Source organism: Monodelphis domestica, chromosome 1 (genome assembly GCF_027887165.1).
Source record: "Monodelphis domestica isolate mMonDom1 chromosome 1, mMonDom1.pri, whole genome shotgun sequence".
In the NCBI taxonomy this organism is placed as follows: domain Eukaryota; kingdom Metazoa; phylum Chordata; class Mammalia; order Didelphimorphia; family Didelphidae; genus Monodelphis; species Monodelphis domestica.
The window spans coordinates 33,741,548-33,767,046 of NC_077227.1; the positions used below are offsets into that span (position 1 = coordinate 33,741,548).

Genomic DNA, 25,499 nt, shown 5'->3' on the forward strand with positions numbered 1-25,499 from the left:
GAAAAAAAGAAGAAAAATGGGTCAATACACAGGAACACTCTCCATTCCTCTTCTAGGACAATCCATGCAATGTGACATAACTGTGGTTCATATCTTTCTTTAGGGTCAAGCTTGTTTTTTATCATTTTGAAACATTCATTTTTATTGTTCTTCGGTAGTTTTTTTTTTTCCATTTTTCAAATCACTGTGTATGTTGTTGCTCTGGTCTCTAGTTGTTGTTTTTTTATTTTGCATCAGTTCATAAAAGTTTTCCTATGTTTCTCTGCATTCATATTTGTCATTTCTGAGAGTGCAGTCATATTCCCTTATGTTTATGGTCAAAATTGTTTAGCCATTTCCCAAATTAATGAACATCTTTGTTTCCAGTTTTTTACAATGACAAAAAATGCTGCTATAACTATTTTGGTTCATATGGAGTCTTTTTTAAATATGTGACCTCCTTGTGATAAATGCCTAGCAGTGGAATCTCTGGGTCAGTGGGTATGGAACAAATGAAGGAAGGAAGGAAGGAAGGAAGGAAGGAAGGAAGGAAGGAAGGAAGGAAGGAAGGAAGGAAGGAAGGAAGGGAGGAAGGGAGGAAGGGAGGAAGGAAGGAAGGCAGGAAGGCAGGAAGGAAGGAAGGAAGGAAGGAAGGGAGGGAGGGAGTATGTATAAAGAGCTTACGATTTGCAAAGCATTGAGCTAAATTCTGGAAATAAAAAAAGACAAAAGCACCAAGGCTCTACCCCAGGGAGTCTATAGTGTATATTATAATTCTTTGGCTCCCCAGCCTCCTTCCCACCTCCCTTCATCTCCCCCATACTTCAGCACTTCTGATCTCCAGCCCCTTCCCTTTGGGAAAATGCCCCCCAAATACTCTGGGTGGGGACATGTCCCACTCATGCTGGGGACATTGTGCCTCAGGCTTCCTGGGAGGAATCTGGGCCAGGGTGGAAACAGCTGCAGCTTCCGCTGTGGCTTTTTTTCCTGACAATGTGACCACAGCCAGAGCTGACTCCCGATGCCCCCTAGCCCTTGGGTCACCCAGAATGAGTAAAACAGAATTACCAGCCGCTTAGCCTGGGGCAGTCTCCTGGTTTCCATCTTCCTCCCTCTAATAAAGACCCGGCTTTGTCCTTTCCTTAGCCGTAGCCTTCACCCTGGGGCTCCCTCCAAACCCTCTCAAGCCAACCACTCAAAGAAGAGATTCCCAAGACCAGGAGAATCAGGCTAAGTTGTGTCTCCCCGGGGCCATGGAAGAATGAGGACTGCCCCCACGCCAGGCTGGGCGCCAACACTGGCTGGAAACAGAGGACAAATGGATCCGTGCCAGTTATGGGAAAGCATGGCATCACGGCTCACTAGAGTGCCAAGGGACAGGGAGAAAAGTCTAACCCAGCCCAACTCCCCCATTTCACAGATGAAAAAACGGAGACCCGGGACAGGTTACAGAGAGGATGGGATCATCAACTTGGAAGAAGCCTCAAGAATCCTCTAGGTCAGCCCCCTCAACTGAGTCGAAACAGAAGGGGCTCAAGCCAAGACTTGAGACCCTTCTTAGAAGCAGCATTACTTCAGGCAGCCACAAAGTGGGCTCTGGAATATATATATTGCCCTCAGTTTCCTCATCTGTAAAATGGGGATAATACTGCTCACAGTACTTAGCTCCCAAGGCACTCTGTAAAGTTTATTATTTATTAAAGAAGTAATTATTATTTAATAATATTTATATAGAGATAGCATATCCTCTGTCATATTTATTTCTATACATTTGTAATATGTAAATATATAATATTTAATTATATTATTTTATACACATTTTATATTTATAATATATTCATATAAACATGTATTTATTTTACATGTAATATATACATATAAATATTTACTTATAAATATATTTATAATGTAAACATATTAATTTATAATGTAATATTAGTATATACATATTTATATATAAATATGTATTTATAAATATATGTAGAAAACATTTACTTATAAATATATTTATAATATAAACATATATTAATTTATATTGTTTTAGAAATATTTTATCATATACAAATATATTTACTTATAAACATATTTATACCATATAAATACATATTTATTTATAATATATGATTTTATAAATATATTATTTATTTATATATAAATGTGTTTATTTATAAATATAATATATAAATACAAAATGTTTACTTATAAATATATTTATAATAGGAACACGTATTTATTTACAATATATTACTTTATAAAATTTATATGTATATTATTTATATATACATACTTATTCATTTATAATATAATATATAAATAGGAAATATTCACTTGTAAATATAGTTATATTAATTTATATTATTTTAGAAATATTTTATCATAAATATATTTACTTATAAACATATATTTATACCATATAAATATTATTAATATGATATTATTGTATACTATTTATATTAATTTTATAGATGAGAAATCAGAAACTGAGAAACTGAGGTTAAAATGACAACTCTGGGATCTTGTTTCTGAGTTCATGAGTCATTCTACTACCCCAGCCTTAGTCTACGAGACTTTGGTCAAGTCAGGAACTTGCGTGGGACTCGATCTTCTAGGGGGAAATGTGAAGACTGGAGCGGAGGTCCCTTATGTCCTTGGGAGAGCGTTTAGATGCCTTCCCAGCCAAGATGCCGGAGGAGGGTGCCTTCGCCCTGCTGGAGTTCTCGGGGCAGGGATTTCGGGAATTGTCCTGAAGACATGCCCCTTTGAGATGGTGGCCTGAGAGGCTGGGGGCGGGGGAGGGGGCTGCGGGCTGAAGGATTCCACCGAGACTGGGGTGGGGGGTGGAGTCGGGATCTCAGCACCACTCGGGTTCCTTCAGGCTGCTCTTTTCGCAGAGTGTAAAATCACTGTGCGAAGTCCCCGAGAATAAACAGTGTTAACACCCCATTAAATACAATGGACTTTCGATGTGAGCCACAGACGTGCCCAGATTGAAACTAGCCGCGTGGGAGCTGGCCCATGGGTGAAATCCATCACGCGCGCTGACTGAGCGCCTCCAAAACACAGAAAGGAAGAAAAAGCCGGATCCAAGCTGGGGGGAGGGGGGCTCCGGCTGGCCTTGCAGGGGCTGCGATAATGAAGTCCTGGCTCTGGGAAGACGCTGCGCTGGGCTATTTTTAAATACGCTGGGGCAGCACTTGTACATTTCGGCGCCCCGCGCGCGCGCCTCTTGCCGGTGGAGAAGGTGCCCGGGGGGATCCGGCCAGGAGCGGCGAGGCTATTTATTGTATTTCCTTTTATCAGTCAAATGATTTTCCTATTTCCCACACAGATAAAGATCTTCCGGGCCCGGCTTCCATCGGCAGCTGGATGACCTTGTCAGGACTGCTGCGCTGGCTGGAAATTGGTCCCGGAGAGAGGGCCATTGTGGGTAGAGTTTTGTTTGGTGGTTCCTCGCCTCCCCCACCCGCCAGGAAGAGGTTGTTTTTACAGCTCTCCCTCCTTCCCCATTCCCCATTCCTAATGGCCTGGATGTTCTTCCCTGGGCGGAGAGGGAGCTTCCTGACTCCCCTTTCCAGGAACATCAGAATCATAGCTCATATTTAGATAAGGCTTCACCCTTTGCAAAACACACTAGATACATCATTTTTAAACCTTGTGAGACCCCATTGTTATCCCCATTTTGCAGATAAAGAAACTGAGGCTGGGAGTTTAAGGGGTTAGGAAAGCAGCCGAATACAGTGGGAAGAATACTAGCCCTGGAGCCAGGGGATTCAAATTCCACCTCTGACAGTTACTCTGTGATTCTAGGCAAGCTGCTTAACCACCTGGTGCCTCAGTTTCCTCATCTGTAAAACGAGGAGGTTGGTCTAAATCAGGGTTTCTTAATCCAGGATTCTTTTGAAAATTCCTAGATAAGTGTTCGATATAGCTATAATCCTGTGCGTTTTATTTTATACATTTAAAAAATCACTCTGAGAAGGGGGTCCTCAAGCTGCACCGGCCACACAAACAGATTCTAAGAACCCCAGTCCTGTGTGCTCCGTCCAGATGGCAGAGCTTGGGGATCTGGATAGGAGAAAGGCACTGGGCTAGGCTCCGGAAACCCAAGGACAAAAAGAACAGCCACCTGCCCTCTTTTGTGGCCCTTGGGACTTGCCCATGGCTCTAAGTCTTATCTGATTTGACCCGGGCTGTCTTTCGGGCTCCGGGTTCGAGGTTCTATCTTTCCGCCAGGCTCTAATTCCAGAAGTGCATGAAGGGGTCTAAAGCGCTCCTCTCACCGACTGCACAGGGCACAGTAGATACATTAGCATTTTCCCTAACAGAATGTAAGCTCCCGGAGGGCAGGGACTGGTTTGATTTCTGTCTTGGCTGCAGACCCCAAAGCTTTGCCACTTGCCAGCCTCAGCTTTTCTGTTTCTTCGTCCGTAAAATAACCAGAGCTCTGTTTCTGGACCACTTAAGGCTTACAGTGCCTTTGGCCACAAACACTGTGTGAGTTAACTATTCAGAGGTCGCCTAGTCAAATGAGAGAACCAGCAAGCCTCAAAGCACTATGTAAATCCTGGCCATTATCGTTCTGGTTGTAGTTCAGGATAGTACCCCCTTTCCTTCTACAACTGTGGAAAAGGGGGGTCAGGCAAGTTAAGGAACTTGCTCCAGTGCACGCAGGTTACAGACAAAAAGCCAGAGAGGAACCCAGATCAGGGGACTCCAGGGCCAGTCGGTCCTCTTTCCATGGTGCCTCTATACTTCCCCATCGCACCCACTGCGGTCACCTAGTCAATGTTCGATTTCTTCAAGAAGCTGACTTTATTGCTTCTGGTGTCTCCTTCTAGCAACTTCAATGGCTACCTTCCTTATGCCTCAGTGGGTGGTGAGTTACTATGGCCGAGAAACCATTGCTCTGTGGCCATCTTAGTGATGACTTGGCTTGGCTGGTCTCCCAACAACAGCGGGTGGGTCTTGGGGTCCGTTTTTGGAGTCTGGCAGAACCTGCCAGGAGCGGTGCTTTGACAGCATAGGCTTTGAGAGCCATGGCTCAATCTCATGCCCTGATGAGGCACTGAAGGCGATGTAGATGGTGTGATTCTGTCCCCTGCCCTACAGTTTAGGAGATGGAGGTGGTTACCCAGCATCATGAAGCCCCTCCGACTCAAGGGTCCTGACTCTTTCCATTACATTTGATTTCCATTAGATTCCACAAAAGAGAGAACAGTGAGGTTTGTGGTGGCCAGAGATGGCTGGCTGATAATCATAAGAAACACAGGAATGTCCAGTGTCACTTAGTCCTTTTGTTCTTGCTCTGAGAGTCCTATGCATGTTGCATTACAGTTCTTTTGCAAAGGTCCTTTTCCTATTACAATGCTAATCAGAAAGCATTATGGGAGCTTAGATGAATCCTCTTACCCTAGCCATCAAGGCTCTGGTGGGATTTTGTTGGATGGAGTCTCTCTTATTGATTTGGGAAATTCAGATGTAGAATCCAAAATTTAATGGGATTTAATGGGAGTTAAAAGGAATCTTTCAAAACTGGAGATGAATAGTTGGCTTGAGCCAGGGATTTGGGGTTGGCATTACTAAAAAAAAGTTCAGAAAATATACAATCACAGGACATTCTAATGTTGGGTTTTTGTTCAGGGCTATGTAGCTGGGCATATAGCTTAGAGCCCCCAGCTGTATGCTAAAAGATTTAGCCTTCCTTGTCAGGGAGAGGCTTACTAGTCACTACAGTGTATCAGATAGTATAGATATAGTATAGATAGTAGGAAATGGTCTGGAACGGGCTGCAGACCAGCAGATGGTAGTGAAAAACAATTCTTTGATCCTGAGACTGGCACATACCCAGGAAAGAAGATACTACAATTGTGCCACTTGTCAACATGGAATCTAGAAACCCCAAATATGTAACCTACTAAGATCTGATGAACCCCAAGTTTTAGGACTAGCTTGTAAGCTAGAGACCCCAAAGCTTGACCTTGTTCCCTGTTCCCGTGAGACTCCACCCTGAAGGGAATCTCAGGCTAGCTGAGATTCAGACTGAATAATGGACCCCAAGGTAAAAGACATTCCACATGAGGTGGAGGCTAAGGCCAAGCCAAGTGACTCTTTAGTGCAGTAGGCAGCATGTCAATCTCGAAAGCTGATTTGGAAGAAGGATATTATATCCTGGGAGAGGCTTCTGGGGACAAGAAGAGTCACTCGCTTTGGGCTTAGCCTCCACCTCAAGTGAATTGTTTTTTACCTTGGGGTCCATTATTCAGTCTGAAACAGTTAGCCTGGGATTTCCTTCAGGGTAGAATCTCACAGGAACAGGGAACAAAGACAAGCTTTGGGGTCTCCAGATTACAACCTAGTCCTAAAACTTGGGGTTCATCAGATTTTACTAGGCTACACGTTTGGGGTTTCTATATTCCATGTTGACACACTAAAAGATATCAGTAGCTTTGCTCTTGGAGGGGTGAATTACATCAGCCATGAAACACTTTGTCCCTCGGTCCTCCTTCCCGCCCATGTGTGTCTGGGTCATATACTTCCTACTTGTGTCACTTCCATGAGCATTTCCTCGTTCATTACATTCATGGCTTGGCAACCCATGAAGAACTATATTCTCCGTGAGCATTTTCTCATTGCTGATCTTATTGTACTGTTCAATATCCATATTTATATATAATAATACATAATATAATAATGTGTATGTATAATAAACATACATCTAAAATATCCTTTCCAGTTGGCTGGTAAAAGCAAACACATTGGGAGAGGCTCAGAAGCAATGCTTTTGGGTGGATGCCTTAAATCCGGGGTAGCTTCTGGATGCTGCGGAGTAAGGGCACTCTGGGTAGCACATAATGGCTCCAATGTCCCTAGGCCAGGCGTGGCAGGCGAGAAAGTAGGAAGGAGAAAGCTGAGTCTCTGCTTCTGAAATTGGTTTCATGGGCAGCCCCAGGAAAGAAGTCATTGCCTTCTCATTGTCTGTGCGAGAGCCAAAGGTGGGGCACGGTGGTGTAAGCTTGTAAACTGAGCCAGGGACCCGGGCTGGTGCCAGCTCTTTTTCTCCCTTCCCTGGGAAGCAGGGTGGTAGAGATGCTGAACGGCCAAAGGGTGAATTATGGTCTAGCTTCCACCCCACTGTAGGCGAGGGAGCCTGGGATCTTCTGAGTTGCATTCCTAGGCAAAGTTTTAGGGGGAGAGGAGAAGGGATGCAATGCAATCTGGAGTTGGGCAAGTTGCCCCTATTGTTCCAGCTCTCCCAGAGGCACGTTGGCCAGCCTCTCAAGCATGAAAGAAAGGCAGCTCTCCTTTTTTCCCCCCCTCTCCTCTCCGGGAACTTGGACAGGAGACAGTACAGGAGGCCAGGATTTTATTATAAACCTCTGTCAAACGATTCAGAGGTACAGAGATAAACTAGCCCCACTCCCTCATTTATTTGTTTTGTTAAAAGCCTTAGCCCGTGTGTTTAGGCTCAACAGTTTTATGTTCCCTTTAAGAAGTCTTCTACTGGCTTACCTTCGGTCTTGGAATCTGTACTGTGTATTGGTTCCAAGGCAGAAGAATGGTAAGAGCTAGGCAGTACGGGTTAAGGGACTTGCCCAGGGTCACACAGTGCCTGAGGACACTTTTGAACCCAAGACCTCCCATTTCTAGACCTGGCTCTCAATCCACTGAGCTGCCCAGAGGTCCTCTTTCCTCATTTTTAAAAAGAAAACAGACCTAGAGGGGCAGGGACTTGCCCAAAGTGGAGACACAAAAACAATGAGGCAGAATCAGGATTGGAACCTACTTAGCCTTGAAATGGAGGAGGAAATGAGGCCAGCAGAGAATGGTTTCCTGCCAGCCCTACTGCTGGGGCCGGACAGATCCCAGTGCATGTGGCCTTGGGCCAGTCCCTTCTCTTCCTCTGGGCTCTAGTTTTCTCCTCCACCATCCATGAGCAGCCGGGAGGGAGGGGAATAAAGGAGAGTTTCTGAGTCTCCATCCCTGCCATGACTCACCGGCAGAAGAGACAAAGGCTTTGGGCTTCCAGTTTCTAAGAAACTCCTTCTCTAGCAGGGGGCCCGCTTGCCTGGCAGGCTTTCTCCCTCCGTGGTGGCGCTGCCAGGAATGGGCAGTAGAGGGCGCGGGCTGTCCTGCACACATCTGGAAATGGGCATTTCACCACATTCGTGCGGAATCTTCTGCCTGGTGCGTGCGCACACAGGCTTGCTGGTGCACACCGAATTCCACTTTGCCTCTCCAGAGCACTGTTGGAATGCGAGGAATTTGCCTCTCGGAGCCCAGGAGGGCTGTGTGGAAGCTGCCTTTTCTGGGGCAGAGGGAAGTGCTTGGGGGGAACCACGGGGGCCTTAATCCTTTGCCCTTCCTTCCCCCCATGACACAGGGGAGCAGGGACCCTCCGATCTGCTCACAAAGAGATCGGGCCCCTTCTGGAAGCTGGCAAAGGGCTCTGGGGACCAGGGCAGCAGGAGAGCATCTCCTTACCTTCTGCCCTTCTGGGGCAGACATGATAAGCAGGTACAGAATCATGGGAGGAGGATGTAGTGCTCTTGTCAGCTTGGATACTTATTGCCTGGGTGACCCTGGACAAGTCACTTGCCCAAATGGACCCCCTGGTTTCCTTTAAGTGTGTGTGTGGGTTGGGGGGAGGTAAGGCATAGAAGGGGTTGGGATAGATGATGGTTAAGTTCCAGCTCTTGGGAGGACACCTGGAACTGGAAGAGAACTTTGCTCATTATGTAGATAAGGAAACTGAGATATGGAGAATATGACTTGCCTAAGGCCATATAGGCAGTGCTGAAGATGGGATTGGAACCCAGGTTTTCTGACCTTTACATTCTACCCTCTTTCCGATGCACGACTTTTAAATCTATCATCAACAGCAATAATAATAATAATAAACACTAACATTTAAATCTACAAGGCCTCAATTCATTGGATCCTCACAATAGCCCTAGTCTGTGTAATATCCCCATTTTACAGAGGAAGAAACAGAGCCTAAAGGGATTTAGTGACTTGCTAATGTGGGTCAACATAGCATCTTTGGGAACCAGAATTTGAAGGAAGGCTTTCCTGTCTCCAGTTTCAATGGCCTTAGAACTGGAAGGAGGCCATGAGGCCACTTTTCAGGGGAGGCCATTGAAACCAAGAGGCCACCCATCTAAGGTCTTCGAGGCAGTAATGGCCAGAGCTGGGACTAGAACCCAGGTCTTCTCACCCCCAATCCAGAGTCCTTTCTAGTATGGCACAGATAACTGCCAACACCTCTGCCTTCTCTTCTAGTGACGGGGTAATCCAGCTTCTCAGTGGGCCTCAGTTTCCCCGCTCTCTAAATCCTAATCTCTAGGATTCCCTCTGGATCTAAAATCCTTCAAGCAGAAGAGATGACAGTGAAAGAGGGGCTGGAGCTGGAATGGGGACCCTGTATCCCCCTGGCTGCTATTCTGACTTGGCTCTATAGGCTTAAGAAAGCGGCATGCATTTAAATGTCCACATTTTCCCATCTACGCCTGCAATCTGTAGTTCTCTTGGCTAAACACATCCGTCTAATATGTGCTGAGAGAAAAATGTTACAGTCTTTTATGAACAGAGTGTTAACACCACCCGGAATCAATATTTATACCCAAGAACACAATGAATTCACTTGTTTGGTGCTGCTGCTAGTGCAAGACGGAGAATTATTTGCTCAGAGGTTGGAGCTTCCTTTATGTTTGCCCCCAAAGGGCAGATGTGGGGCCCAACAAGGCTCAGCTCTGGTATCTCAAAGCATCTTCGCCTCTCGGGCATCCGTCTGCTGCTTCATGCCTGGCTGTCCTATTTCTCTTAGGATTTCAAGCGGAAGCCAGCAGCGTGGAATAGGCGGAAGGAATCACGTAGGGTGGTACAAACCGCGGCGCTGAGTCCTAGACAGAAAAACCCAAACTGGTGTGGTCACTTCTGAAAAGAGCTGGTTTACCAAGGAGAGGGGCAACTTATTTTACTCCAGTGGCTTTTTTTTCCTTCATGGAACAAGGGGAAGGATGCAGCTGACCTGATTTCAAATGAATTCTTGGCTCCTTCGAGTGGGGAATGAGGGAGGTCCACTTTCCCTTTATTCACATGCAATTTTGTTTTGTTGGTCAGTGCTACCATTCGGGATATGATCTTTGTGTCAAAGACTCCTTTGACAGGAGGGCCACGAGTAAGTCTGAAGGATTTTCATGCTCTCTTGACTCATGGCGCTGACATGGAACCCATGCAACACTCAGGGAGATGGAAATCGATTTCCCCTAACAGTTTTCCATTTATAAAATGTTTGGGTGGAACTCGATGATCTCTAAAATCTCTTGTAATTCTAAATCCTAGGTCTTGAAGTAACAACAAAAAGCTCCGAAAGGGATTTAGAACTGGAAGGGACCTTTGAGAATATGTGGTCCATTCCTTCGCTGGCCAGATGAGGAAACAGAAACCTGGAGAAATGAAATGATTTGTCCCAAGTCACACAAGTGGAAGACAGCAGAGTTAGGACATGACCCTAAGCCTTCGAACTCCCAACCTAGTGCTCTATCCATTGATGACTGATGACTTTATATAACTCTGCTTCATTTGAATCCAAATCATGCACAAGTTAAGACATCACCCCATGATATCATTGATTCTCTTCAAAAGTTATACGTTAATGTCCACACATGAGGGCTTCTGGGGCAATGATGGTTCTGTTGTCTCCCAAGCCCACATCGTTGCCTGCTGCTCTCTTCTGGTCAAAGGTAGAATGGATAACTCTTCTCTCTTCCTAGCTTTATACCAATCCTTGAGTCTCCCCAGTTTTGCTATACTGGTAGTGCAAGACAAGGATAAGCCTCTGGGGTTCTGAAATTTTTCCTTGTTCACCTTCTCCTTATAATTTATAAGTCCAACCTCAAGAGCCCTCTCTGGGGTAAGAGCAATCCTCTCTGGATTTTTTTCTCTAGTTACCAGTTGTGGAGACATTATTTTTTGTTCCACTGCCATTTCCGTCACAGGTTTTGGGATAAAATGAAACAGTCACATCACTCCCCAAAGCTACAAATATTGAAGTAGGTCCCTAAAGCCCATTTCCCTTTTGTGGTTGGTTTTTATCAGTCTTAAGTTATTTTACTGCTTTTGGAAGGTCCTCAGTCCATAACACCACGTCCATCAACTTAGTGGGGGGATGTCTATCCCAAGCATGTGGAGACTTCTCCCAGTTAGGACGGACAGATGAAAACAATTTGTTCCAACTGCCATGACGGCAACTGAAGCAATCTGGCCATTTGATTTCAATGACTGGGAAAGAGAGTGAAGCTGATGACTTTATATAACTCTGCTTCACTTGAATCCAAATCATGCACAAGTTAAGACATCACCCCATGATATCACTGATTCTCTTCAAAAACAAGGACAAACAGCAGCAACTCAAGGTCTACTATTCATCACTTCTGTGTACCACTTTCTGGATAAAAAAATTTACTCTATTCTCCCAGGAAATTAAAATTGAAATTTTCTTGCAATATATAACCTAAAGATTTCCCCTGATCTTCATGGATTTATGGTTGGAACACAAGATATTAGGACTGGAAGGGGCTTTTGAGATTCTCTTAATCCATCCATTTTCATTCAACAAGAGGAGTCTTAGGGAAGGAAAATGACGTATAGACATAGGAAAGAAGCATTTGATTCAAATCTAGATCCTATGACTCCAATCTACTGCTGCTTCTTTTCCTTTCTTAGTCATAACTCCCAAATAGGAAATTAATGTTTCCTCTGAACCCCCAAAGATCTTTTGACCTCTCTTGACTTTTATCATACGGTTCTCTCCAAGGTCATGAATACCTTCTCTTCTTATCCCTGCTTCCTGGCTCAAATCCCATCTCTACAGGAAGCCTTGCCCAATCCCTCTTCAATTCTAATGCCTTCCCTATGGTCATTATTTCCTATTTATCTTATATGTAGTTTTTGTACATTTTTGTTCATGTTTTCTTTCCCCATTAGCTTGGCACATAGTAGGAACTTATTAACTCTCATAAAAGGTCCAACATATGTATTAGCTCCCCTACCAAACTTCGAGTATAGGCCATTCATTGACCATTATAGATCCACATATCCCTGAGTTTTGTAGTGTTAGATACTTTTTCTTTCTTTCGCTTCTTCTTTTTCTTTCTGCTATTGGAAGCCTATCTTGAATCAGTTTGCAAAGTCCCTGGTAGCTCTGGTCTCTAAGAGTATGGAGCAGTTACCCCTTTTAATGATAGTCCTTGTATCTATCAGTTAAATGCCTTTAAGCCCATTTCAACATCTACTGCAGAAAAATCTTTACTCTTTAATAGTTACGATAATTTAAAAAGATCCTTTGCCTTATACATAAGAGCAAGGCATGACTAATCCTGGACCCACTTAGCCTTGAGCCAGCCTTCTTTCTACAGTAAAATTCCTCCATTTGCATTGAGCACAGTTCACCTTCTTCTGTAATGTATATTTCATTCACCCTAAGTGGCTAATGTACCGCTTACAATTGCACTGCAGATCCTACAACCTGCATTCATTTCTCAGAAATGCCTGGTAAATATTCCTATTACTATGCTGTAAAATTGGTGCTGAACAGGAGAGAAAAATTCTAGTTTAAGTTCCTAGTGAGTGTGTGGCAACCTTCTTTAGAGACAGAGGACGCCCTCTCTGAAATTGTAGACAAGAGTCCTTGTAGCTTGAACAATGAATGGAAAAAGTACTTATATATGCTAAACAGTATGCTAAGGAACAAAGGAGATCCAATAGAATGTTTTGAATATTTGCTCTCAAGGAGCTCATGTTCTAATTGGGGGAGTCAACACCAGTAGGAGGGCTCAGCTGAAAAGTCAACAGAAAAGCCTGATTTAGGAATGAAGCGAGAGGTCAGATGGTAATGTCCAGGGATCTGGAGGGAATAGCAGCATGGAAGATGGTACAGCCCAGTGGTCCTCCTCACTACCAGGATTGTGAATAGTGACTATTCACCAAGTGGCATGGATCCATGGCACTTTTACAGATGCATCATGGTTTATTTTTTTTTAATTCAATTTTATTTTTCAATTCCAATTCTCTCCTCCCTCCACCCGTTGAGGAAAACAAAACCCATTAGAAATTATGTAGTCATGCAAAATAAGTTTTCATATTAGTTATATCTTCCCCACCCCCAAAATCCACAAAAAATAAAGAAGAAAATATTCTTTACACAGCCCTGAGTCCCATCAGTTCTCTAAATGCCAAGTGGACAATATGTTTCAACACAAGTCCTTCGGAATTGTGTTTGGTCATGATGTTGATCAGAGTAGCCAACTGTTGCTTTCAAAATTTATCTCTACATTATTGTTATTACTGTATAAATCGTTCTCCTGGTTCTTCTCACTTCACTTTGCATCAGTTCTTAAGTTTTCTCAGATTTTTCTGAAATCATCCCTCTTTTCATTTATGCTAGCATAATAGCATTTCAATGCATTCATATCCTGTAACTTGTTTAACCATTGAGAGGCATCCCTTAGTTTCCAAGTTTTTGCTATCACAAAAAGAGCTGCTGGTTTTGTACATGTGGGTTCTTTCGCCCTTTTGTTGCTCTTTTTGGGGTGGACTAGAAGTACTGCTGGGTCTAAGGGTGTGCACAGTTTAGTAGTTTTGGGGGGCATAATTCCAAATTGTTTTCCTCAATGGCTGAAGTAGTTCTTGGTGACAACAGTAGTACATTGTCGTTCAGTTGTGTTTGACTCTTCATGACCCCATTTGAGCTTTCTTTGGCAAAGGTACTGGAGTGGTCTGTCATTTCATTCTCCAGCAACAGTGCATTAGTATACCTATTTTCTCTTATTGCCACCAACATGTCACTTTTTGTCATCTTGGTCAGGTGTCTACTTATCAGTGACAGTTATTTTTTTTTTGATTGACAAGTTAGATTTCTTCCTCTGAAAACTAATATCCTTCAATCATTTATCAATTGGGGAATGGCTCTTACATTCTTGTGAATTTGACTGTTCCTTACATACATGAGAAATAATTCCTTTATCAGAGAATTTGTTGCAAGTACTTTCCCCCTACTACTATCCTGCTTTTCTTCTAATTTCAGTTGCACTGGTTTGCTTTGCGTAAAACTTTTATGTAATCAAAATGTTCCATTTGAGGGCAGCTGGGTGGCTCAGTTCAAGAGATTGAGAGCCAGGCCTAGATATAGGAGGTTCTGGGTTCAAGTGTGACCTCAGACAAGTCACTTAACCCCCATTGCCTGGTCCTTACCATTCTTCAAAGATAGAAAGGATTTTAAAAAAATTATACATTTAACCTCCTGTGTACCTATCTCGTTTGTCCGTGAACTCTTCCTCTATAGATATATCGGGCAATTTCTTCTATGCTCCATAAATTTGCTTATGTCACACCACTCTTTATGATCTGCACCCATTTGGCGCTAATCTTGCTATATAGGGTGAGATGTTGTTCTATGACTACTTTCTACCAAGCTACTTTCCAGTTTTCCCCACTTTTTGCGAAATAGCTCATTCTCACCCCAGTGTCCTGGATCATTGGGTTTATGAGTGGTTTGAACTAATACCGAAATGACACTTGGTCAGCTTATCAGCAGGTGCTAGTCAAGAGTTACATCAGGATCACAGAATTAAGAAACATGGCCACGTCAGTTGGGTTGGTTGCTGGGAAATCAGGCAACAAGGTGAAAGATGGATGCCACTGTCAGGTTACTGTAGTAAAGGTTTCTGGAGCATTTATTCAGGAAGAGGGCTGTTTGGGCATTTCTACTACCTTTAATGTATAGCACAGGCTTTAGCACTCAAGCCAGCTTGGCTGGCCTCTCCAACTTCAAAGGGTTTTTGCTTGTCTCTGTTTCATGAGCTTTGGGAAATGCTATAAGTCACCTGTCTGAGAAAGTGACGGACCTGCCATTTACTGTGTGACCTGGGGCAAGTCATGGGCCTCAGTTTCTTTAATTGTCAACTAAGGAGTTTGGGCTGACAAATGAGGGAGGAGCCACACTGAAATCATGGATGAGTTATTGCATATCTCTGACAAAGATCCCATTTATCCCTGTTACGTGGGCCCTGGGACTCTTCTTTTATTTTTGCCCTCCACTGAGGAAGGAGGGATGGCTGAAGGAGTGTCAGAAGAATCCCGACTACTGTGAGGAAGATGTAATCATCTGCATCTGGAAAAAGATCATACAAGTTAGGGCTGGAAGGAACCTTAATGATCATGTACATTCAATCCTCCTACCTGTCCCTGGATGCCCATTCTCCAGATGAGGAAATTGAGGTAATTGTGGTCCAGAGAGATTAAGTAATTTCCCTGATTGAATCTAATTAGTATTCCTTCCACTAATGCTACATTGCCTTAGATTTGGGATAAGCTAAGTATCCAGGGAACACTTCAGTCCTTACAAAATGTTAAGTTTTTAATATAAAAATGTGATTAAAAAACCCCCTCACTTTTTGTTTGTACATTCTCCCTCTGTATCCTCTCCCATCTTCACAAGTCCCAGAAAACTGTAATGGGTTTTTATTGTATTTTTGTACCCATTACTGCTGGGACCTGGCTGCTTTTCGTCTCAATTCCTCCTTGAAGATAGCATTAAGAGGCTCCCTTAGCAGGAAACCACGTGCTGACTCTGCAAACCCGTTGTTGCAAACCCAGAGTTGGGCTGGGCTGGCCACATGGCTTGCTTTTCCTCCTATGTGATTCCAAACACATTTTCAGCCAAATTGCTTTAGCGTCAGCTTCCTATTAGTTGTCCTGAGATTTCCCAAGCATTGAGATATGGAGAGATTTTATACACACACAAATGCAGCCTGTTGCTCTGTGGCAGCCGATAATACACAAAGAAGCTAGATTTCAAGAGTCCTCAGTGTCTGACTTGATTTTATAGTTCAGAGAGGAGCCTGAAATTCAGAGACCTCTTCCTCTGGAGGCCAAGGCATTTCCCTATGATTCTAATGTGGAACTATAAGGCAGGTCACGACCTGCCTCTGGGCCTTGACTTCTGTAAAACGGACACAAAGATGTCGGCATCGCCCCATCCCAGACAATCTTGAGGAAAGGGCTTGGAAATGTCAAGGTGTGGCCTAAGTGTGAGCGATGCTGCTCTGTTTTTATTGGTTTAGTTACTTACAAGGATGCAACTTCCCACTGCCAATGTTGTTCCAGAACTAACTGGGAGGCTTAAGAAATTGGCCAGGAGCACTGATCAATTGCTTGCCCCAAACTGCCATACGACTGTGTGCCAGAGGTAGCGCTGAAGTCAGGTAGGACTTTCCTGTGCCAAGGCTGGCCTGGGTTATGCTGCCTTTCATTAATATTGATAAACAAGCTTGCTTCCATCTCTAAGGCTAGTTTTTAATTCTCACTGATTCAGAGCCCTGGAGGACAAGAAGGGGCCCTCCCATTCCATCCAAAGGATGGTAAGACAAGAGGCTTTGGCCCAGCACAAGTAAGTGACCTGCCAAGTCCCTGGGGTACTTCTTTAGTGGCAGAGCTGGGATGAGGTGATTCCACACCCACTGTTCCTTCCATGATCCCAAGTGGCCTCTCTCCATCAGTTGTCTTCCAGGAGAGTGATCAGTTCTTCCAAACATGCCCCCTCCACAAAGATGGCTCAGATTAGCCTGAGACTTGACTCCAACCACTTAAGTAATGCCTCTGAAGCCTTACTTAACTCCCACCTACTATTTATTTACTTTGAAGCCTTTATTCCAAGTGCAGAGAATCCATGAACCGTGCACGAACGAGGCTGCTTCTTAAGTAGTAGCCAGGGAAACAGGAACCCTAAGGGAAGAGAAAGTTATGGTTCTACTTTTCACTGCAGATTCATATACCCTTCTCTTGTGAGTTCCTCCCTTAGACTGGGAGGTCCTTGAGAACAGGGGTTGGATTTCTTTTTTGGGTGGTGGTGGTTTTTTGTTTACTTGTGCCCCCTGTGCTTAGAGTGCCTGGCACTGGAGATACTTAATGCTGGTGGCCCTGATTTCACACACTGATATACAGTCAAGAGAAATGATCTATTCTCTACCCCACTAAGGCCTAGTCTCTGACCCAGTGTTGAACATTCTCTCCAATATGCCTTCTTAACTACTTCTAGCATCTTTGCTGATTCTTCTTCATCACAGAACTGCAGCATGAATAGAACTGAGATATCTGCTGTCAGCAAATGTACTCAAGGAAAATAGACACAAATTCCTGATAAACCAAACATAAAAGGGAAGATGTATGAGAGGGGTTAAGTACATTAAGAACTGTTATTTGACCTTCTTGGGCCTCAACACCATATCCTGCTTTCTTATAAGGCATGGCACATTTATTTTAAAGGGTTATCTAAAGTGTATATATCAGGGAAGACTCATAAAAAAAAAGATTAGAATCTCCTTCCATTTTAACAGGAAATCCAGCTTCAGGAATAGGAAGTAGCTAAGTCTATTCCAATCTCCCCCATCTGGGGAGGAGCATTATCACTGTGTTCTAATTCAACAGCTGCAGAGCAGTCAGGGAAAGCAGGGGAACAACTGGCGGAAATGTTACCGCTTATTTGTGTTGATTTTAAACCAAACATTACTGGCCACCAGCTGTTGATGGGTGGCTAGAAACACCAACTCAGAGGGAAGTTGGCCTTCTGCCCTGAATGAACTCCTCCTGGGTTTTTGAAGGCAATGTCACACAAAGGCTATTTGTTAGCTGTGCAGGTGTGTGGGGGCATTTTGAACTTGCAAGCAGTCAACAAGCAAACAGGGCTGAAACTGGGCTGGTGCCTAATCGACACACCCAATGTTGCCTTCACTGAAAGTACGGGATTTATAGCTAGGAGAGTATAAAGCCCAATGCCTTTCATGTTTCAGATGAGGCAACTGAGGCCTACAGAGACTAAATGAAGGCTGATCTCCTTGTTAACCACATTCTTTTCCCACCAGCCCACACTGCCTTCCATCCTGGGACTAGGTCAGCAGAGAGCAAGAGGCAGTGTAATAGATGCTGAAAAAGAAGCTGACCACTACTAACTGATCTTAGACCTATACTGTCTTCTATTTTCAAAAAGCTTACTAAATGCCATCTTCATTGAATATATTCTGGACAAGGCTCTGAGGCGAGCAAGATGAGGGCAAGTATGGTGCAGGTGGGATCTTAGGCCCAGAGAGGACTTGGCTATAGGCCCCCAAACCGAGCAGAACTTAGGATTAGACTCCAGGCCTCTATTCCCAGAAACATCCATGTGAAAGCTGGCCATGAATTCCTCATAGAAACTTGGTTTAGCCCAGTGCTTTCAAAGAAGCAGGTTTCTCAAATACCCTCTCTTTTTTGTCAAAAGAACTTTGGTCATGGAGGCTGTATCTAGTCATCAGCTTACACCAGCTCAACTCGAGTGTTACTGCCAGTGCTAAGGGAATTATAGCTCACTGTGTTACTATAATATATATGAAAAGAAACAGAATTCACCAACAGGTTAAGATACCCTTTGAATAGGCAACTGAAAAAATGAATGCATTACTGATTTTGAAAGCTCAACAGGGCTGGTGAGTACTGTAAAGTTGACAAAGTTTCAGACAAAAGGCAGCAGCACTGGTAGGATTTCATTCATTAAAATGAAAGTTAAGATGTAATCAAAATAGATTCAATGTTGAAAAGTTTTAATGAAACAAATGTCAAGCAAGCACATCAACTTCTAATGAACAAAACAAAGAAAATCTAGAAGCATAATTACAAAGACACTTGTACAGAAGACTTGGCATTTCAGCCACTCCAGACAGAGTTACAGACACACAGATTTTTTTTTTACTTCAGAAAACATCTTTTGTTTGACTCCCTGCCCCCAAAGTTGCCTCTTGTAGGAGTCTTTTTGTTTTTTTTTTTTAACGAAGAAAAATTTATAACACGGGAAAGGTGACAATTTATATCTTGAGAAGAAAAAAACAAAAAGAAAAGTAAGTTTTCCTAATAAGAAGTCACATTTATGTCACTGGGAGACAGAAACCAGGGCTCAAGCTCTGCTATAATCTTATGGAGCTCCTTGGTAGTGGGGGGAAGAGGATAAAGAGGAAGAAGAAGAAGAACATTGAGATTTGCTCTAAAGTACCTGAATGGTTAGCAAGGAGCTATATCCTGGCCACCTGAGAGTCAGGTGAAGCTTCTGAGCCTGAGAGGGGATAGAGGGTTCTGGTGGTAGCAGTCTCTGTGACTCTGTAAACATTTCATGCCACTGTCAAATGCCCATATCCTATCCCTAATTGGGGCAATGATGGACTCTGCCCTAAGTGCCAGCTGCTCTGGGCAACAAAAGCACTATTAACCCCAAAGCTGGTTGTTGTGGGAAAGCTAGAGAGGTATACTGCCAGGAGGTCAGAGGTGGGGAGACACTGAGTACCTGAAGGAATGCTCACAGTTCTAATGAAGCCTCTGTCACCCCCTTGGAGGAAGTCTCTTATTTATATTTGAGAACAGACACAAGGCATGCATGGAACCAAGGCCACATACAGTGGGACAAAAGGTATGGGGAGGAGGAACAATCAGTTATTTGTCACAAAATTTAAAAGCTGGCTAAATGTTTACATGACTAGACTAGACCATAATGGGCTTCCACTTTTAATCAGGGAAGAGCTGCATTGTGTGGATGGGGAATCCTAAGTATACTCCCAAAAAATTTGGGTTACCCTGGCCAGAGAACTCACCACTAAGTGGCTAGCTTCTAGGTTGGTCCTTGGACAACAGACACAGTCTTTTACAGGAGTGAACACAAAGTCTAAGCTGCTTGGTAGGGGGCTTTTCCAAGCCACAATGACTAGGGCTCTTAATGCCATGCAAATTAAAAAAGTACAAGAGGTGGAGCTCTTCTTTCTTAAGACATGAAGACCCAACAAGCACAGGACCCCGTGGAAAGACAAGCTAGTGGAACTACGAGATCAGGGTGCCCCTGGCTCTGAGAGCATCACAGTGGCACTCTTACACAGTCCTTTCCTCCCAAGTGCCCTGCAGAACACTGGCAACATTCACCTGACCCCTTGTGCTTCAGTAAGTGACTGAGGGAAGCAGGTGGAAACCCTTATCTCGTTGGCTTGTAGCTAAAAAACAAATCACTGTGGGGAGAAAACAGAGGCTGCCCCTTCTGTATCAATTTATTTTTCTAAAAGCTACAGATGGAAGGTGAAGGCAAGGGAAATTCTTGGACATATTTGTCAGCGTAAGAGAATCTATGTTGTAAATGAGGGGTCTTTCATCCAAGTCTGTGAATCAGCACAAATGAAAGAAATAGAAACATTCTCATTCTCCATGAAAGATCTAACACTGACAACTCTCAATACACCAAATGGAAAAGGCAAGTGATTTCTTGATTCTCAATGTTCTGCTAACCTCCTTGGTCACAATGCTCCCCATGAAAGAAGGGGTGACAGGAGCCCTGCTGGCCTGGACATACCACATATGCTCAGGAGAGAGCCACAGGAAACCATGGCTCAAACAGGGTTGGGAGCAGAACAACTGACTAACCAACTTCAGTCTGAAGACAGAGAGGGCACCAATGATGGACAACAATAGTTTCCATGTTGCAGTAGGGAAATTGTGAAGGAAATTGTGTCTACAAAAGAGAAGAAGCTCTCCTGTGGGGCACAGCTGATTGGCAAAGGGTGAGGGTGTCAGAGAGAGATAGTGGCTTTGGGGGTGAATGCAGGGAAAGGAAGACACCCGATGGTTTAAAAACAAAAGTGGAAGGGGCAGGGAAAACCCATTCTCTGTGGTTCCAGAAGGAATCTTGCCTTTTCTCTACAACAGAAACTGAAATGAGAGGAAGCTGAGGCCCTGAGAGTGCCTGGGTGCTCTCAGAACCTCAGACAAAGACTGAGGAGTGGAAGGGGCATCCAAACGCACCTCAGGGTGTTCCTATGGCTTTCCAGGGGTGGGGGAGGCTGGAATGAATGCACAGGTCACTTTCTCCACAGCCTCTTTCTGCCCCTGGGCAGTCTGTTTCCATCATGGCTTCTCATTCCTCACAAGCAGAAATCACTTGCAGAACATCTTGGAGCCAGAGCACCTGTGGACAAAGCCAAGGATAACATAGAAAAAGGTGAACATCTCTTGGGAAAAGATAGGGCTCTGTGCTTAAGATGCTTGGTTTCCTGGTTTTTTTGGGGGGAAAATAAATAAGAAGGGACAAAGTTGAATGAGTCTCAAGGATTGGCTAAGCCATAGGCAACTTGTGTAAAGGTGTTTATGACAGTATTTCTAAGTGTGGCATGACCTTCCCTTTGTACAAGGGCAGTACAGATACCAAAGAGGTCAGCCAGAGGTTACTTGTAATGAGAGAAAAGCTGCCAACAGGGACTGAGTCCAGTGATCTAAAATTAGGATGGTGTTTTAGTCCAAGGAATGTGTAGTCTATACCAACTCCAATTTTCTCTAACTATAAATGTCCCTTCTGTTTGAATATAGAAAAATTTGTTGGGTGCACATGATCTATAAACAAGTACTACATAAAACTATGAACATGCATTCCAATAAAAACAGTCACATGAAATACTATGGGAAATTTGTACTGAATGAGCGACAAAGATTTACCATTCTAGTCATCTGACATCAGACAATGCATCCATTTTGGCTGTGTGCCTAAAAATGTGTCACTTACAGGATTAAGCTCTGGGTATTACAGAGGGGAAAAGCACCAGCTCAGAGTCAAGAGACCTAGTTTTGAATGATGACTCTGACATGCACCACCTTTCTGAGTTGGGGCAAATTATTGTCAACTCTCTGAGGTTTAATTTCTTTACCTGTATACCACTTAGACCAAACTCACAAGACTAATACAGAAAAAGTGAATTGTAGTAATAATAATTACAGGCAAAATTGAGGCAATGTCTTAAAGTTTTAAAGTGTTTCACAGACACTCTTTCATTTTGATTCTGACAACCATATAAGTGAAGTTGGCACTATTGTTATCACTCCCAATTACAGATAAGGAAACTGAGGCACAGGAAGAAGAAGAGAAACTTGCTTATCCCACCCAGGTCATGCTCTTTCTCATACCATTCTATAACCTTCAAGTTATAGAAATGTGAGTTGCTATGATAGCTAAGGTCATGTTTGTATTGTGTGTCTATGAAAATATACCAAGTGAGGTTGTCCTCTAGAATGCTACACTCTCCCAGAAGCCCTCATTGTTAATAACCTTCTCCCTGAGACCTTCCCTGTTGCTCTGTCCTATCAATGTCTCTGTCAAGTGTATTTCTCTGCCTCGATGCCTCATCTCCTGGGAACCTTCCATCTCTCGGAGGGTTGGGCCCTATCTATTCTGCAGAAACCTTCCATCTTTCCTGGGGCTGACCATTTGTGGTTCTGTCTTAGTACCAGATACAAATGTCCATTTAGGTCTCCTGACCTCCCACTTTGTAGAGTATGCAAAGACTCCTTTGTTGTCTCTGTACTTTCTCACATTTCTGGTACTGAAAAGGTATGGGATTAAGTGTTGGGGATCTGGGTTCAGGTCCTGCATCTGCAACTAACTTCAAAGGCCCATGATTTGTGTTCTCTGGGCCTCAATTCCCACTTTTGTAAAACTAGGGGGTGGGCTGACAGAGAGGCATCTCTGCAGCTATGTAATTCTGATCCTCTGACATGCTTGGTCTTACACACCATTAACTGCCCTTCACTCACAAGCTCCTAACAGTGGATGAAACCTCTGCCAAGCTAGTGTCAGAGTAATTAATTGCACCATAAATGCTAGGGACATCAGGCCTAGCTGTCTGTACATATTTGTATAATGAGGCCAAGCTAGAATTAATCACAGTCTTTGTAATTGTCTCATTTGACAGATTTGGGGGTGGGATGTGGGGGTGGGAGTAGAGATGGCTATTCTTAGTCATATTTGAGTGGCCAGAGGCTAAGAATCTGGAGTGGTCTAACTTCATATTTTCATCTCAAATATCTGTAGGCTAGAGCTGTGGGTAATACCTTGCAAAATTAAGCTCTGGGTTTTCTATGGCATACTTATAGGGTAGTTGTCTTATTGGCAACACCATCCAAACAAGAAGTCACCTCCCCTTCCGTCCCACAATAATTGCCCTACAATGACCTGAGGAGCGACTGTGCTATTAATTATTGCCTTTTTTCAGAATCTCCCACCTCAATCCCTCCCAGCTCTCTCTCTTTTTAAGCTTACAAGTGTGCTAATTGAAAACGCTGTGTGAAAATGAGAAGGATGATGAGCTCCTGAAAAATCCCAGGCTTGGATTTACAAGCTGTTCCTTCATAAGCAGTAGTGATAATGCCACTTCTTGGTTCTACAGGGAGCCCAGGCCCTCTCTTCGAAGTACAGCCTGCTCCATCTGGCTACTTGATGGAAGGACAATAACTCTTTTTCTCATCAAAGCCCAGCTGACAAAATTGCTCTGTGTGGTTACCAACACAGGGCATGGCGAGAAAGGACAGGCACACCTATCTTTGTCTTTGCCACGTCAGTGTCCTATCAGACACACAAACAGCATTTTTATTTTCTTATGTACATGCCACTCCAGGCACAAGCCCTGCTGGGCTACATATACATGCAAATGGAGTAGAGCCACATGCCTGGTAAGATGGTAATAAAGACTCAAATCTTAGCATCAAAATGGCAAAGTAGAACTTTAAAAAAAAGTTTAACTCCTGATCTGGTCCCTACTGAGCATGGATATGTATAAGGTGTGCTTCCATTAATTCTTGACAACTAGGTGTGTGGCCTGACCCAAAGACTCTCCAATTATTTTTATGTCAGCAGATCTGGAATAACTTAATATGGGAATAAACCAAAAGCCTGGCCATGCTTTTGGAAGACCAGTTAAAGGGTCCCTCAATTCTAGGACTTCCACAAGTGGCACAATGGGATACATGCTACAAGGGGAATCAGAAGCCTTGAGTTCAAATTTGTGCTCTGAGACTTCTTATCTGTATAATCAGGGACAAATGGCTTCCCCCTTCTGGGGCTATTTGGAAAATGTGGGGATTCCAACATTCACAAAATTAGAAGCTCAGAGAAACCTTACAAACCATCTAGTCCAATGGAAGAGAAGAACATCTAGGGGTGGCTGGAGGGAGGTGAATTAAGGAATCTGCCTCCTGGCATACAGGTAGCACCTGGAGATTTGAAGCCAGGCTGTTGACAGACTTCAAATTCATCCCTCTTCCTACTACATGACCTTGTGATCTTATAAACAAATGAAAACACCTTCAGAAAAGCTCACCTACTGAGGGCAAGAAGGAGCTGAGGCCCACTGATTCCTAGCCTAGTGCTCTTTCTATGACCATTATGACCTGAGAGGTCATCTAGCTCCCCAAGTCGCCATCCTGGTCTTATTCAGTAACTTGACAATAAAATCTTATTAGCCGTGCTTTAAGAACTGAGGGTTTTCACCAGAGCCGGGAGGCCTCAGACCCTTCCCAGCTGTGTGACCCTGGGCAAGTCATTTAACCCCCATTGCCTAGCCCTTACCACTCTTCTGCTTTGGAGCCTATACATAGCATTGACTCCAAAACAGAAGGTAAGGGTTTAAAAAAAAAAACAAAAACACACACAACACAACAAGAGGGTTTTCCGACTCTGTCCAGCACTTTCAAACAGCATCTCACTTAATCCTCAGAACAGGTCTGAGAGGCAGGTCTGACAAGAATTAGACCCATTATATAGAGAAGGAACCAGTCCGCAGAAAGTGGTTCAGTGACTTGCCTAGGGTCACAAAGCTACTAAATGTGGTCCAAATAGGACTTAAGTCTGTCTGACTCCAGGGTCAGCGCTCTACCTCTAAACTGAGCTGCCATTTTAAGAATGAGATATACGATACGAAAGGGCAAAAAGGTTTACATGGTGGATGTATTCTGTAAGGATAAACTTTCTCCAACTCCAGTCACTGCATAGTCAACAAAAAAGGCAAAGGAGAAGCTTGGTTTTCCCTTCCTCTACCTGGTTCTGTACTGTATGTGGAGAGAACTGCTTTCTGGGCTTCAATTTCTTTTACAAATCTCTTTCCATATGGTAACGTGGGTGAACCCACCTTGGTCTACAAGAGCACACTTACCAGTCACTAGCGATCAAGCCTGTTCACAACCTCTCGAACTGTGGCTATGAAGTTTTCATTGTCCTGGGGATTAGCTAGAATGATACTGTGCAGTCTGTTCATGTAGGAGTCAATGGTATCCACTGTGGGGGTCTCTCCACTTCCTAGAGGAAAAAAGATGAGAAAAAAACGTGACTGGCCAATTGACTCTAAATTCCAGATAAAGGTAGTAACAATAGTAATAATTACTGATGCGGCCTATGTCACAGGGAAGACTGAAAGCGAGGCTCTCCACCACAAAGTCAAAGAAGGGGAGCACAGAGGGGCAGTACAGCCTATCCAGCAGCACCACCTGACTTTCACTGCAGTCAATTCCACAGGGAAGAAAACAATTATCCTTAACCCAAAATAAGGCAGAGAAATTATCCATTTGGGATTTACATATGTAAACCTAGAATTCTTTGAGGATCCAAAAGTTCAGAAATAGGGAGGTAATTACAGAAGTCA

At 43.7% G+C, this 25,499-nt stretch overlaps 1 protein-coding gene across 8 annotated transcripts in view; it reads right to left on the reverse strand.

The window, feature by feature from the left end:
- Positions 1–12,986: 12,986 nt before the first annotated feature.
- HMG20A (high mobility group 20A) overlaps positions 12,987–25,499 on the reverse strand; it is an 84,313-nt gene continuing 71,800 nt past the window's right edge. For 4 of the 8 annotated variants that reach the window (XM_007477972.3, XM_016432605.2, XM_056796756.1 and 1 more), the window contains exons 9-10: positions 25,014–25,156; positions 18,595–21,004 (exon numbers count right to left, since the gene is read on the reverse strand). In XM_007477972.3, coding sequence (XP_007478034.1) covers positions 25,020–25,156 — 137 coding nt within the window. In that variant the 3' untranslated portion in view covers positions 18,595–21,004; positions 25,014–25,019. Of the gene's footprint in view, positions 16,762–18,594; positions 21,005–25,013; positions 25,157–25,499 lie in introns of those variants that run through there. The other 4 variants (XR_459862.3, XR_008911706.1, XR_008911701.1 and 1 more) reach the window with 2 other exon arrangements.